Below are 16,761 nucleotides of genomic sequence, written 5' to 3' on the forward strand. Positions count from 1 at the left end.
GTTTTTTTTCCTTCTCCACTTGCACGTGTCACTCTTTTGAAAATAGATAACTAGATAAATAATAAAAAATAAGAATGTTACTTGTTATCATGTCAAAAGGAGAAAAAACTCCTGCTCACGTGATTACGTGTCTTTTTAAAAACATTTACACACCCTTTTTATTTTTATTTATATATCTGTTTAAGCTTTTTTTTTGTCAGTGTACTAGAAGGAATTCAGTTGATTACAACCCTTTCTGCATATTCTTTACATTACAATAGTACAATCCTGAATCCGACAGCGCAATACTACACCGTTCAATACTGTAAAACTGAAACAAAGCTATTCTGCTTGAAAAGGGCGCCATTTTCTTCTTATTCATATTTTTATCGATTCTTTGCTTTAAAAAACTAAAGTAATTACGTGTTTACTTTTTTAATATCCCATTTTGCTGTTTCGGATTATTTTACTAAAGTAAGTAAAGCTTCATTATTTTTCAAAACTGTTTTTGTTTCTTTGTTTTTCGATATTTTGTCAATATTATTTAGTAAGAGTGTTTAGCAGAAAAGCCAACAAACGACTACTCGAAAAAATAAATATACAAGAAATAAATGTTACCATAGTCAATAAAAGTTCAGTTCATGTTTTTTTTTGTTTTGAAATAGTTTTTGATGCTCTTTACTTGAAATAATTTCAGCGAACCGAAATTAAAACAAAATTTGAGGCGATAACTACTTAAATGTATTTTTATATAAACTACACATGCCATAATCGAATATTCCTCAAGCACAAAATAACGGAAAACATTAAAATATGTTTATAAATATTCCTTACGTTGACGGAACTCTCTTAAATTGTTAACACAGAATGCTCGGGTGCCCCTCCTTCAAATTGAAAACGGGGCTCTCCATTTCAACGTTGCTGCCATTTTGATTTTTTTAAAAACCGGTCCGTGAATTAAAAAAAAAAATATTTTTTACAAACTACTTAAAAATACAAACCAATGAATTTTTCTACCATAAAAGTAACTTTTATTGACTATGGTAACATTTATTTCTTGTATATTTATATTATTATATATATAACATTTTCTCTTTGTAAGGAAACATCATTTTGTTGGTCACTCTTGGCTACGAGTGGAAACAAAGTTAATATAAAAAATATATTTTCGTGAAAATTATCTTTACTTTCATCATATTTTGCTTAGGGTAAAAATTTTGAGTATCAAAACCTATCTCTTTACAAGCCCCTCCTTTTCATAACCTATCATACTTTCATCAATCACAGTCCATTTTCTGTAGGCTGTTTTTGAACCCAGTCAACGACGGGTACTTCTGCTAGTATGTATATATATATATATATATATATATATATATATACTGGGCGGGCTGCAAGTGTACATATATATATATATATATATATATATATATATATGTACACTTGCAGCCCGCCCAGTATTGCCTAGTTATAAAATATGCTTAAATAAATCGTAATTCATACAGAGTTCATATTTATTATTATGGAGCCAATACTTTATTGATTATTATATTGTACCAAATACATAGTGATTTTGATAACTTTGGTGCCATCAACTAGAATCAAACCAAAACTAATATTATATTTAATCTAATCTTTGTGCAAGGGTTGAAGATAGACTGGATTGGCAATATATATATATATATAGACAGAGAGAGAGAACATGTATGAAAATATATGTTTTGACATATACTTTCTATTTTTTTTACAGACCAACCTTTTCAAGGTACAAAACTGATGTTTGTTAACAGAGCAAATATAAATAGACAATATTAGGCTTCATTCCAATAATCAATATTCCATTCATTTTTATCACATCAAAAACTTTCGTACATATTTTACAGACTGTTTCATTCTCATTCATAGTAAACCAACCAAAATTAGTATATCAATTCCGGATCTTTGAAGTTTTTGTTTTCCTTTCGAAGATCTAAGAATAGGGGCATGCAATTCAAGAAGTCACTAAACTTTTTCAAAGGATGTCTAAAAAAAAAAAAAAAAAAAAAAAAAAAGAATTTCATAGACTGACAACTTTCATTCATTTACTTAATGTTCAAATAATTAATGCTTTCTTCATTTTATTTTAATTCAATAAATGTCTAGATTATTAATGTTTTATTTTGTATCATTATATTGTTGTTGACATCTTTGGATATATTATACTTGAATTGTCTACACCTGTTCTGAGATCTTCAAAATGAGAACACAAAAAAATGTCCACAAAACCTCTGGCTTTGATGAAGGGGTGACTAAAACTTGCTGCTCTGGTTTCAAATGATCTGAAATAACAGAAAGGGAAGACTTGATTTCAAATATTTCTCATATGTTATATCTCCCCTCTTTTGGAAATAGGGTACGATTATGAATATCTCCAGTATCAAACAATCCTTATAAACTGTGAAATTTACTTAATGTATGAAAACCAAAGAGGGGAAATATGATATATGAGAAATATTGGGAATCAAGTCTTCACGTGCTGTTATTTCAGATTATTTGAAACCATAGCAATAAGTTTTAGTCTCCCCTCCATCAAGACCAAAGCTTTTGGGGAAATATCAGATATTTTGTAAGTCATGCAAAACTAGGAAAACAAATGACTTTCATTGAAACATTTTATGGCTGTAAAAAAGTGCAAAAAATAGCCTCTAGATGATGGATGGTTCCTTTATGTGTGATCTTAAGAGCAAATGTCACATAGCCCATTACACAATTCAGGTAATTACCTTTCCAAAGAGCCTTCATTTGTTAAATTCGGATCAATAGTCGCTGAAATTGCCAAAAAAGACGGTATATATATATATATATATATATATAGAGAGAGAGAGAGAGAGAGAGAGAGAGAGAGAGAGAGATGAATATATCTTTACTGACAGTCAAATTGAATATTGAAATGCTTATATCTTTGGTTCTATGGGACGAAACATGAAAATTTGCAGGCTTTTTGAAGATTATAATACTATTCTATGGTTAAAATTTTATGACAATTGGTAAAAAAGAACCTATATTTTCAAACCAATAAAATATGCCTAAATTTTCCTATATTTGTATATATATATATATATATATATATATATATATATATAGTGTCCTGCAAGTCAAATTCAGTTTTGCTGCTTTGTTTGTCTACTCTGTGGCCTTACCAGACCACTAATCTAGAATATAAATCTCACCTGTCTGTTTAAACGTATGTATGTATGTATGTATGTCTGCCTAAAACTTTTAACAGAGGCGACGGATTTTCATGAGATTGGTATCGTTTTGAAACTCAACCCTTCGGACGACAAATATTAAAAAAATTGGCTAAAAACATTTATTTTTTATCCCTCAACTGGGCACTTTTCTGCAAGGAGGGGGTTGCTTTTTTCGCCAATATTTTCAAAAGTCACACCCTCTTTTTGATTGACTAGCCTTAATTTAAACCTTTGCCATTTCCGGTTTGGTGATGAGCGCAACAGCAAAGACGTCACATTTTTTTTGTTTTCACATTCTTTTCTGCCTTTGAGGTATGGGTTCGAGCCTGCCTGACTACTACCACTTTTTTTTTTGCTCAACACATACCTGCAATGCCGGGCACCCAGGCTAGTATACATTATATACATATTAGCTCAATATACCAGCATTTAACAAATCAACATAGCTGTCCCCCCTCTAATCTTAGAAAGGTCCTCGTAGACAACACAAGGATTTTGCAACGAGAAAATAATTGTAAAAAATTAAAAATACTTGAAGCACTATATATAAAAACCCAGCACCCATCTATAAATAACATTAATTTTGAAAGTAGCAATAATGTGCTGAAATGTTTAGCATAACCAGTATACGACTGGTTTTACTAACATTGCCTTTTATCATCCTAATTTTTAATCGAGTTTTTTATCACTCGTAAATGTATATTTTAATCGACTTTTCATTGACTCTTTTTATCATTCGTAACTATATATTTCACTTGTATTTTCAATATTTTATCTCCACCTGATGATGATTCAAGAAAGAATCGAAAGCGCTCGTGTGAACCATGGAACATTTGTAAATACCTTCCATCTTGAAGTTAAAAAAATCTTACGAAAGATCGAAAAAATGAAAAAAAGAATCATTAAGCAAGGTATCTCTGTTGTTTTTAATAATGTTTGCCTGAATTATATACATATATATATATATAAGTAGTAGTGTTTGCGTGTGTCTGTGTGTACACTTCTCCTACAGTTTACACCACTGAACCTATTATGAGCAAACCTGGCATGATGATAGTCCTCCACCTAGGGATGGTGCACACCATTTTCCAAGGTTATGGTCAAAGGCCTATGTATATATAATCTCCTACAGCCCACACACTGATCGGTCGATCATGACTAAACTTGACATGATGATGGTCTCTGATCTAGGGATGCTGTACACCATTTTTCAAGGTCAAAGTCAAAAGTTAAGGTCATATTTGGTGCAGCTTTTCATAAACTCCTCAAACTAGAGATGGTGCACACGAAGTTGGAGTTCACCGCCAGTCAACTTCTTTGTGAATTTGAATCAGATCACCCTCCTCCACCCCCATTCCCTTAACCAATCTTGATGAAATTTGGCATGATAGTAGTCTCTAACAAAGGACAGAATTTATTGCACTGTATCTTAACTTTGGCCTCCAAAATTTTAACCTTCCAAAATAACGCTGTCAAAGAATCCTTTTTTCTTGAGATGCATATAATTCTTTTGAAAAATTTAAGATAATACTATCCCTTTTCAGATACGCACTAAAGATGCCACCCAAACAAAATAGAGATGAAACTGAGGAATAAAGATTGGTAAGATTAGAAGCTAATAGACTAAGAGTTTCTGCAATTTGCTCGAATGAAAACGCTTCACATAGAAAAAGACGACTGGAGCTCAACAGAATACATCAATGGGAAGGAGAGCAAGATTGACAAATTTGGAAAGAACAACTCAATGTGAAGCTGACAAAACTAGACTTGCTGCAAGGCAGTTAAATTCATCACAAGAAGAAATTCAAGAAAGGCAAAGAGATGATTGGGAAAGGAAAGCAATACAATGGACAAATGAAACAAATGAGGAAACAACAAGGAGATGTGCATGAGGTCAATTCGAAGAAGCCAGAAGAAGAGCAAATGAAACAAGGAAACAACAAGAAGACGTACACAAAGTCAGTTGAAAGAAGCAAGATGAAGAGTAAATGAAGCAAAAAGATATAAACGAGGCGAGTTAAGAGAAGCTCAAAGACAACAGAATTAATCAGAAACCAAACGAATCTTTTGCCTATCCCAAGGGCGTGAGCAAGAGGCTGCAAGAAGAGACAGTAAAACTGCCCCAGCAAATGACCAAAAAAAGAGATAGCTAGACATCAAATAATTGCTTTGAGATAACAAGAAATAGAAAATTACAGTAGAAAAGGATTGGTCTACAATAAAAATGATTCTCTCACTACAGATGACATAGGAAAACTAAGTATGTCAGCATTGCTCAGCTGTGAAATTTAGAGGAGAGACTCATGGCTGGCAAGGTTGTGCTTGAGAACTTTCCACCCATTCCTTAGTTGCTGCAAGATTTGCTTTCATACAAAGGTTCCATCTCTAAGGAGTTCCTGCAAAATCTCCACAGTTATAACTGTTTTGCCATAACTTCATTTGGTCACAAAAATGCAGTGGTACATGGATGGAATCTTTCTTTTAGAATTCAAGGCCAGGTTTACCACAAAATTGGGAGTCTTTTGCTACTTGAAGACGGAGTGGCAAAGATAATTCAAATCTAGAAAAGGAACGACATAGTCGGGAACATGACAGTAGACTCAATCAAGACATTCTCCAAAGGCTGACTGAATTTTATATGAGAACAGCCTAATATTTATCGATTGAAAACAACAAAGGAGAGAATTGAAGAAGAAAATTTGGAAGAATACAAAGTTGTCATAAGGGAAGACCGAAGGCTGCAAGGAGAGCACTCACAGCAATTCAATGCGCTAACAACAACGTATGAGATTGGAATGGAGAATGAATCAACAGCAAACCGAGATATTGTCTTGCGGTTTAAAAATAATACATTGAAAAGGATCTCCAAACTACATCCTCTCTACGATACTTTAATGCACCCGTTAATGTACCCCTATGGTTCTCCATCTTACGATATCAACATGACGGCATCCAATGGGCAAAAAGTTACCCAACAGCAGTTTTATTCCTACCATTTGATGATTCAGCCTGGAAACTATTTTCTCCGATACCGAAGGTTGTTTCAACAATGACTAGTGAATGTGTACTGCAAGATTGAAACAGAACGTTTACAGTTCCTGAGGCAGGGGCAACAGACCTTGAAAGCTAACAATTATAGCAACTTAAGAGATTCAATTCTTAGGAAGGATGGGAATCCAGAACAGATTGATCAACAGGTGGTCCTTCCAGCAACTTACACAGGAAGCTCTCAATACATGTTTAAGTGCCAAAGTGGTGCCATAGCTTATGTTTGGCGAATGGACCAAGCCGACCTCTTCATCACTTTCATGATAAATTCAAAGTGGACAGAAATTATGATAAGTTTTCTTCAACAACAAGAACCTCAGGATCGTCCAGATATTGTTGCCAGGGTCTTTAGACAGAATCTAAAAAAGCTAACGGAATTTAATGAAAAAGGAGGATTTGACAGGTTGAGGACTTTCCTGTACAACATTGAATACCAAAAGACAGGACTGCTGCATGCACACAGGCAGGCCCCAGAGGACAAATTTCAACCGGAACAAATGGATCTCTGCAGATATGCAGGACAAAGAGGAAGACCCTGATATTCATGCAAAGTGATGGCACAAGCCTTGCAGCCTACTGAATCCAAGTTATCCTTGTATAATCAACAACAAATGCTCCAAACAGTATCCTAAAGAATTTCTTCAGTATACCAAGCAAGGACAGAACTCTTATCTCAAGTACAGGCAAAGGAAACCAGAAGATGGAGACCAGACTAGTACAATAAGGATGAAGAAAAATGGTCGGTATGTTCATCAGGAAATCACAAACTAGTAAATTGTTCGTTACAACAGGGTCCTCCTTCAGCAATTCAACGTTTGCATTAATGTAAGCATTTATACCTGAGTGTACAGTAAAGTGCTGTGCGAAGCATAGATATCTTTGCTAGTAGACATATATGACTAGCCTGGGTGCCTACCATTGCCCAGGTCTTTGGAGGTGTGTGTGGAGCAAAAAAAAAAAAAAAAGAAAAAAGAGGCAGGCTCAAACCCATACCACAAAGGAGGAAAAGAATGCGAAAAAAAAAACATGATGTCTTTGCTGTTACGCCTATCGCCAAACCGGAAGTGGCGAAGGTTTAAATTAAGGCTAGTCAATTGAAAAGAGGGGATGACTTTGAAAAAAAGCGACCCCCTCCCTGTTGAAAAGTGCCCAGTTGAGGGTGAAGGAATTAATGTTTTTAGCTAATTTTTCGATACTTGTCGTCCAAAGGATCGAGCTTCAAAACGATACCAATCTCATGAAAATCCGTCACCTCTGTCGAAAGTTTTAGGCAGACATACAAACATACATTTAAACAGACAGGTGAGATTTATATTATAGTATTCCAATGAGATAGAGATGAAAAAGGAACAAACCAAGTTATCTGAACCAATCTGATGAAGAACTACACATAGTGAAATAAGATTAGAAAGTAGGTTTACTTTTGACAGCCACATAACTCTCACTTCCAGTATATGGTCCTTTACTCCTCACAATCTATGAGTGATGTTTCTGACAAAGAGGGAAGAATTACTGTTTTCTTGGTTGGAATCTAGTCATCTAACACTTATCATTGGTTAGTTTTTGACCTCAAGTGTTATTTCTTTTTTTTAGTGTTTTAAATCAAATGTCTTCATGCCTTGTCTGGAGCGATTTTCATTAAAAAGAAAATCTTGGCTTTTCTCCTTGTGAATCTCACCAAAGATGGAACCTGTCTGTGCTATCTATCTTACCAAACATTGGATGCATTTTTTGACTGCAGGTTCTTGCATTCTTTCTACAGATGCATTTTTATTTTTGAATTCTGTCAACTACTTTTGATCAAAAACCTTTCTAGTAACGATTTTATTGCCCCTCCTCCCATCACTTATAATCATTTGTGGCTATTTTTTTTCATAAGCATACTTATAAGTCTTTAAGAAAAAACAGCAGCTATTTACTTACCAGGCAATGGAATAAAGGCATTGCGCATACTGATGGTAAAGGAATCATGGGAACCATTCTTCAACCATTTAGGAGAAATGGCCACTCCCTCATGAGGCAGGTCTGCAAAGAATCAGATTGGAAGAACATAAGATAACAATCTCTACAAGTATCTATTTATGAAAATGAGACAAATCTATACTTGCAGATGACACAACATGTTTATCTGTTCTTGTCCAGAATTCTTCTTAAATTATAAAAACAAAAATAACAAAAAATCTGTATGATATACGTGCCTGTGAAAAAAAATATCATATTCCAAAACACATAAATTAGTCAAGTAGATTAAACAATGGGGCATTGTTGGGCACTGGCATGTACTGACTGCCATTGGATGTCTGTGCCAAGTACTGATAGTCACTGGCTACCTTACAACTGTCACTATTGGTTCCCATCATTCACTGTCAGTCATAATCAGTATCCACCTCCATTGGACTCCTCCAAAATAATATCGTTGTGCCTTCAATAGCTAGCACTGGTGGTTAGTGGCATTTAGTACCATTTTTAGATGGTTACTTGCATTTACTGACAGGCACTGGCTTCCTTTGCAACTATCAATCATTGCCGATTACTATCATGAACAGTGTCAGGCCCCATTAAACTGTAATGAAATGAAATTACTTATTTTCAATTGTTGGGTACTGTCATCCAGTGGCAAACACTGTTGGTCACTGGAAGTTATGGTGATCAGTGCTCTTTTCAGATGGTTACTGTCATTTAATGGGACTGGCGGGCACTGGTGGTTACTGCCATTTTGAGGCAGTTACCTACGTTTACCCACAGTAACTGGTGGGTACTGGCTGCTTTAACAAATGTCAGTCACTGGCCGTAACTGTTCATCAAGAGCAGCCATGTCTAATGTTGTGTTTTGTTCCAAGCCTGAGTAAAGCAAGGAGCATCCTATTCTTCATTCTACGCAATCCCGATTTGTTGCATTTGTGTTTTTGTACTGATGCAGAAGACGAACCATGCTATTTTAGCTATGATGTTCAAGTTTAACTTTACATTGTATTGTTTGTGTATTAAAATGTTAGTTGAAAGTGCATAATAGTTACAAAAAGCTCTCATCTCCCATATTAAGAAAGGATTTCTAAATAATGACATTATCATTTTAGCACAGTTTGTATTCAGTTAACTGATAAACCCTTGAATATAGTACACATATGAAGATAAATATGTAATGTATACCATATATAAAATAATTTTGGTGATCAAAACAGGATGTTTATTTCTTGCAATGTTTGAAACCTGAAAATGTTGTGAAAATGAAGAATGGAAGTCCTCAACTACTGCACCTTCCATAATGTAATAATGTTAATTGTTGTCGCATTTATGTTATTATATTTTAATAAGTTTGCATAAAAGTCTGAATCTGACAACGACAGCTACAATAAGGAAAAAAAAGATTTGTTTTTCAAACGTCAGTTCTGATATCAGATTCCTTTATCAAGGTGGAAGCCGGCATATGAAGGTCGATATTAGTGTGCAACATTCGTTAGAATCCAAGATTTTGTTTTCGTTAATGTCATGTTGTTTGATTTTTGATCGGCTTTTTTTTAACTGTTCGGAATTTCCTTAATCTGAAAAGCATGTGAACAGCTAATTAAACTGTTGCAATATTTTTGGTATCTAATGGAGTATGATACCTCAAAGTTGGGAGGTTCTATTTATAAACGATGCTGATGGGAACTGACAAATCAAATTAATTCACTGTGATTAAATGAAAGAACAACGAAATAAAGAAGGCGGAAGAGTCAAGTGTAGAAGATGAAAGAAGAAGAGTGTGGAGAGAAGAAAAATTGGAATGTGGCAGAAAGAAGGAATACAATGAAAATCATTCAGGAAATATGATAACATATCAAGGAGGAAAGTAAGAATGTGATCAAATGAAAGTTAAAAAGGCACAACTTCATTCTACATCTTTTTTTATAGAATATTGTTTTTGATTATTTTGAAACACTTTATATGTAAATCAGCTTTTGTTATATGACATTTTCAAATACTTTGATGCTATATGATATTCTTAAATACTGATACTATGTGACGTTTCTAAATACTCTGCTTCTATATGACATTTTCAAATACTTTGATGCTATATGACATTTCTGAATACTCTGCTTCTATATGACATTTTTAAATACTCTGATGCTATATGAAATTTATTAAATATTCTGAAGCTATATGACATATTCAATTATTTTGATGCTATACAACATTTCTAAATACTCTGATGCTATATGACATTACTAACTACTCTGATGCGATACAATATTTCTAAATACCATGATGCTATATGACATTTCTTAAATTGATGCCATATGACATTTTTAAATACTTTGATGCTATATATGACATTTTTAAATACTCTAAGCTATATGACATTTTTAAATACTCTAAGCTATAAGACATTTTTAAATACTCTAAGCTATAAGACATTTTTAAATACTCTAAGCTATAAGACATTTTTAAATACTCTAAGCTATAAGACATTTTAAATACTCTAAGCTATAAGACATTTTTAAATACTCTGATGCTATATGGCATTTTCAAATATTCTGAAGCTATATGACATTACTAAATACTCTGATTCTATACAACATTTCTAAATACTCTGAAGCTATATGACATTTTCAAATACTCTGAAGCTATATGACATTTCTAAATAATTTAAAGCTATATGACATTTTCAAATACTTTGAAGCTATATAACATTACTAAATACTCTGAAGCTATGACATTTTTAAATACTTTGAAGCTATATAACATTTCTAAATACTTTGAAGCTATATAACATTTCTAAATACTTTGAAGCTATATAACATTTTTAAATAACTGACAAAGATAAAAGAGAAAGTGACACAACATTCTTCTTACCAGAAATGTCAATGTTAAAATCTTTTGGAATGTTCTGGAGATTCGGATCAAACATGCTTATTCTTCCCGTGGCCGTATGAAGTTGGCACACCCCAAAAATGCGGTGCATGTTCATCGCAGAGAAATGAACTTTGGCCTTCTGCAGAGGATACACAACTTTTGTGAGAGAATTGGTAATGCGCCGCCATTCTAAAATCACGCCTGGGAGAGGATGGAAAACTTTGAGCTTCTCTAACGTCTCCTTGGAAGTGCTGAAGTGAACCTTTGTCCCTCGTTTTGTTCCAAGAGTCTTGCGTTGTATGGCAGATGTTGTGGCCGGAGGATTGCCATTCACGTGGAGTTGCAATTCCAGAAAGAGTACCTAAAAAGGGAAAAGAGACATGAGGATAACAAGATCACTAAATTAATAAAGATTTATCATCGTAGAAACTTGAGTACTTGTGCAAAATAAACCTTCAAAAGCTTAATGAAGATTCTTGAGTTTTGATGACAAATGATGGATTTGGCTGACATATGCAGACGATAAATTGGCCAATATTAATGAATATCACTCACCCTTTTTGTACTGTATACGGGTGGGACTTTGCTGCTTGTCAGGTTTGCCGGGGGTATTTAAATCGAGGGGGTACAAGGGATTGTAGTTTGTTGGCGCATCCATCATTAAAATAGTTGTAAAACAGGCAGAGGGATGCAACATTTTGTTGATGGGACAAAGGTTGAAACTTAGATGACAGTTCTGGATCTGTCAGGTTGACGACTCTTTTTTGAACCTTGTTCAGGAGTGAGAGACTAATAGCAGATGCATCAGCGCAAATGTGACAACAATACATGGGTGAATGGTGGCCTTGTAAAAAAGTACAAACAAACAAACGGACAAACATACAAATGTGAGTGAATTACTAGGTTCAATCCCGCCTTTGTCGGGGGAGACCAATTAATTTTTATCAATGAATATAAATATTATTAATCAATTAATTTTTATCAATGAAGATAAATATTATTAATCAATTTATTTTTTAACAGGTAGTATTTAACAAAAAATACTACCTGTTAATTTTGAGTTTCCAGCTAATAAAATGTTTTAATCTTTTTTCAGTCTCTTTCTTAAGTTTTTCCATTAATAACTTTCTTCCTCCAAAATCAATATTTGATTCTTTTCGTAGATTGTTGTAGCATGTTGTTAAAAGTAATAAAATGTAATTTGATTTAATTCCTTTCAGAAAATACTTTGAATCCAAATTATTTTCATATGGATGACATCTTAAAAAAAGATGTAATTGCATTCATCAATACAGAGTTACTCCCCTTTGAAACAAAAAATAATATATTAGAAAAAAAACAACGTAATTTAACAAAAAAGAAAACTAATGACACAATTAAAACACTATCAGTCAACACAGATTGAGGTTTCCTCATTTAAACTATGGATAAAATCTGGAATTGGATCAGTTTAAATATGATTAGTTGATGATGATGATGATGATGATCATCATCAGTTTAATATCCGTTTTGCATATTGTCTTTTAAAAACACTGGTTTACAAAGAAATTTAGTCAAGCACAAAAATACCCGTTTTTACCTAATTTGGGGGTGATGAATTCAAATTTGAAATCCGTTTTTTCTCATCACCTCTAGTTTTTTAGATATGCATAGTTTTTTAGATATGCATAGTTTTTTAGATATGCATAGTGTGCATTTTCTACATATACGGCACATAAAAGTGTACATGAATTCAGGGTTAATTTTAATATTGTGAGAATTATGGCTTATATTTTAGTTATTATGCATTGGGCTCCACACATCTGTTGTAATCCCTGCTACAATAGACTAACTGCATGGTTTAATGGCAAAGGAAAGCGGCTTTCAACGTTGCAGTCCCAATCGTTTGGAGAGAGCAGTGAAACCATGCAGATGATTGCTATTTTTTGTTTAACTAATATAACTGGTTTCAATGCATCTTCTATAGAAAAAGATCAAATATCCCAACCTTCGATCTGCTATGAGACCCGTTCCCCATGCAGATGATCTTCCGGCACCCACACCTCCAGTAAATAAGGATCTTCTTTCCTTATCAGATGAAGAAATGCTTTCAAGGGAGGATTTTGCCGAGTCAATATCTTTAGAAGATATTGAGTCTAAATATTCAGGAACAAGTGGCAACAAGCCTCACTGGATCATGCAAGAAGACCTGAATGATCTTGCTCGTGATTTGTATCTGTCAAAACGGTCTTAAACAGAGGAACCTAGTCCAGGAAGATGTAAGGATCACCAGTTTCAGGAATTGGAATAAAGACCTTGCTTCTTTTTTCGACATGGAAAACAAGTTGTGCTGCTGCACAAACAAACCTGGCTTGTTTACGTCCCTTGCTTTGTCACATAATCCTTCAGATTGGCATCTTTTTATAGACTCCTCAACGTGAAGTCTAAAGGGTGTTCTTCTGCACAACGGGAATAAATATCCCAGCATTCCCATTGCACACTCTGTTCATTTAAAGGAGCACGACAATATGGAGATTCTTTTAGAAGCTATTAACTACAGCGAGTACCATTGGAGTCTGTTTGGGGACCTCAAGGTCATTGGTCTTCTTATGGGTATGCAAGCAGATCTCACAAAGTACTGCTGTTTTCTCTGTCTCTGGGATAGTTGAGCTCTATCCCAGCATTACAAGCAGAAAGACTAGGGGTTTAGAAGCACTTTTGTTCCTGGCGAACACACGAACACAGCCTCAAGGAGAATCCTCTGGTAGACATGAATAAGGTACTTATTCCTCTTCACATCAAGCTTGGTTTGATGAAGAAATTCGTTAAAGCATTGGACAAAAATGGTGCTGCCTTCCAACACTTGATTACTGTGTTCCCAGGTCTTAGTGCTGCTAAATCTCCATATATACAGCATAATCATGCTGACACACCGGTTCCCGTCAGATCACCGAAGTTAAGCAATGTTGAGCCTGCTTATTATTAAAATGGGTGACCAATTCGGAAATTTCAGACGCTGCATGTAGGAGGACATCGACACCTCCCTGTAAGAGTTGCAAAAACCTGCCATCGTCATCTCCCCTAATGGGGATATACATGCGACTGGGGATCGCTTGTGAATTTCATACTCCCATGGAACTTCCTCCTTCAGGGGAAACTAGTTAAACCCAATTAGGGTTAGTGCCATTTCACACACACAATCAGTCTCCAGGGCGCAGTAATTTTGACTGAATTTTGATCGATTTTATACAGTCCTTTTGGTAATTGTGCAGCAAGCAAAGAACTTCCAGGCATCCACGAAGAAATATGTCCTCTTTCCTGTGCCTATTACTTTAACATCAAGCCAGACTATCTTCACTAGAAGAAGATATACTGCTCTTAGAAAAGAATTTTGGCAACCAATCAATGTTATTACTATTCCTTTCCTCACTGTTTTAAACTACTGACAACCTACACCCCCATGGTGCAGATCACTTCAATAAATATATTATTTATAGAAGGGCCTTGTTTTACTTTCTTTGATAATTCTTTTTTAGAGATTATTATAGGAGATAGTCTTAAGATTTATGTGAAGATTAGCTCCTATACTTTCTCTACTTACTTGAGTTTTCAAGCGTTTTCATTGTTTTACACCTGTTGCATGCTAACTGGTTATGATCTCTCAACTTATCGGTAATTCTCTGCACTGATTGTATACCTAACGCTTGCAAGTACTAAGAAAATTAAGCAAAGGGAAAAGTATTAATTCATGAAATCCACTCACCCTACTGACATCATCGATTGATGACAAACTAAATGGATGCCCAGCCAATGTGTAAGCCTTTTCCTCAAGGTAAGACAACTTGCGTTGCATGATGGTCTTCAAGTGTTCGCATTCCTCTTCGCTAAACCCTACAAATAGTAAAAGAAAAATCAGCAGCAGTCAGAGATTGGTTAGTTTGAAAGTCAATTTCTAAAAGCCATCCAACACATGTCAGCATCTAAAACAGACGTTAAATCAATGATAATAATAACGATTGAAATAAAGTAGTCTTTTGTGAATGATAAAACATCAATATGAAGAAATAAATTGGATGAAAACGATTTTGTAGATCAACAATAATAATTATTACAAAAATTAAACCTAAAAATATTCAGGGAATCTGAAGGAAATTTGTATGGTGTATAACTTTATATAATGTTTCCATAATTACATACAGTATTGTAAGATAATCAATCAGAGAAAAGGATGGTGTGGCCAATATTTTCTTTCTTTCTTATTTCTTCAAAACAAACAATAACTCTGAAATAAAATGCCCTTTGTGAGTGGTAAGACAAAAATTTGCAGAAATAAACTGGGTGAAAACGATTCTATAGATTAACAATAATAATTATTACATAAATAAAATCTGAAAATGTCCAGTGAATCTAAAGAAAAAGCTTGTGACAATCCTTAAATATGGTGTATAACTCAATGTAATGAGTTTTGTAAACCAATCAATCAGAGGGAAGTATAACTGGACATATATTAAATATAATTAGATCCTTCTTAGACAATAGAAGCATACAGGTTGTCATTGACAGATATACATCCAAGCAGCATAACATTAATGCGCGAGTGTCTCAGGGGTCGATCTTTGGACCATTATTATTCCTGATATTCAAAAACGACCTCACTGATAATATTGTGTCCAAGATAGGTATATTTGCTGATGATACAAGGCTCTATAATATGCATGAGGGAAGAACAGATGTAGATAAATCTAAAACAATGGCAGAATCGTTAGAAAATAACCTCCAGACCATAGTGGAATGGGGCCGCAAATGAATAGTAACATTTATTGCTAGTAAAACTAAGCTGCTCTCCTTTAACAATTACAAGATGCCTCTCCAACCGCCTATATCCATGACAAATAACACCCTACCTGAGAATTCTACCTTCAAACTCCTCAGTCTAACATTTGCGAGCAACATGAACTGGAACAAATACATAGAGGACATTGCAAAGGCTGCTGCAAAGAAGGTGGGTTCCCTCTATCGAGCTAGAAGACTACTCACACCTGAGAGTATCCTGTACTTCTACAAGGTACACTATTCGCCCATGCATGGAGTATTGTTGCCACATCTGGGTTGGTGCATCTACCACGAGTCTCTCCCTCTTAGATAAAGTCCAAAAAAGAGTGTCAATCTAATTGGTCCCACTTTATCAATTAAGCTCCAGCCTTTGTCCCATCGCCCCAATGTTGCATCACTGTGCCTGTTTTAAAAATATTTTAATCGAATGTGTTCTGATGAACTCGTTTCACTTGTACCCCCCTTGGCATACATATCCCCGACAAACCTGCCAAGCAATAAGATCTCACCCCTTCAATGTTGATGTCCCTAAATGCCAGAAAGCTTTCTATTCTAGACTTTGGAATTCCCTTCCTGCTGCCCGCTTCCCTGGCTGTACCGATATGCAGAAGTTTAAATGTAACATAAACAAATATCTTGTTAATCTTTCCTAGGCATGTCCCCAAATAGTAGCCCCTTACATCTAAGTGGTGATATGCTTTGTAAAGGGTGAACATGAGGTAAAAAAAAAAAAAGGATGGGGTATCTTATATTTTCTTTCTTTCGTAGACTTGTTGGTGCGAGTTGAGTTGTTCATTGGAGATATTTGAAGTTTATACTGATATTTTTTTTTTTAGATAAAAAAAGAAAAGGATCACCA

At 34.5% G+C, this 16,761-nt stretch overlaps 1 protein-coding gene across 1 annotated transcript in view; it reads right to left on the reverse strand.

Moving 5' to 3' along the window:
- LOC145239813 (DNA polymerase theta-like) overlaps window positions 1-16,761 on the reverse strand; it is a 168,893-nt gene that overhangs the window by 24,561 nt on the left and 127,571 nt on the right. The window contains exons 21-23 of the mRNA XM_080103341.1: window positions 14,833-14,960; window positions 11,091-11,451; window positions 8,178-8,279 (exon numbers count right to left, since the gene is read on the reverse strand). Coding sequence (XP_079959467.1) covers window positions 8,178-8,279; window positions 11,091-11,451; window positions 14,833-14,960 — 591 coding nt within the window. The remainder of the gene's footprint in view (window positions 1-8,177; window positions 8,280-11,090; window positions 11,452-14,832; window positions 14,961-16,761) is intronic.

This window comes from Euprymna scolopes, chromosome 19 (assembly GCF_053919585.1).
Source record: "Euprymna scolopes isolate OS-2025 chromosome 19, ASM5391958v1, whole genome shotgun sequence".
NCBI classification, from domain to species: Eukaryota; Metazoa; Mollusca; class Cephalopoda; order Sepiida; family Sepiolidae; genus Euprymna; species Euprymna scolopes.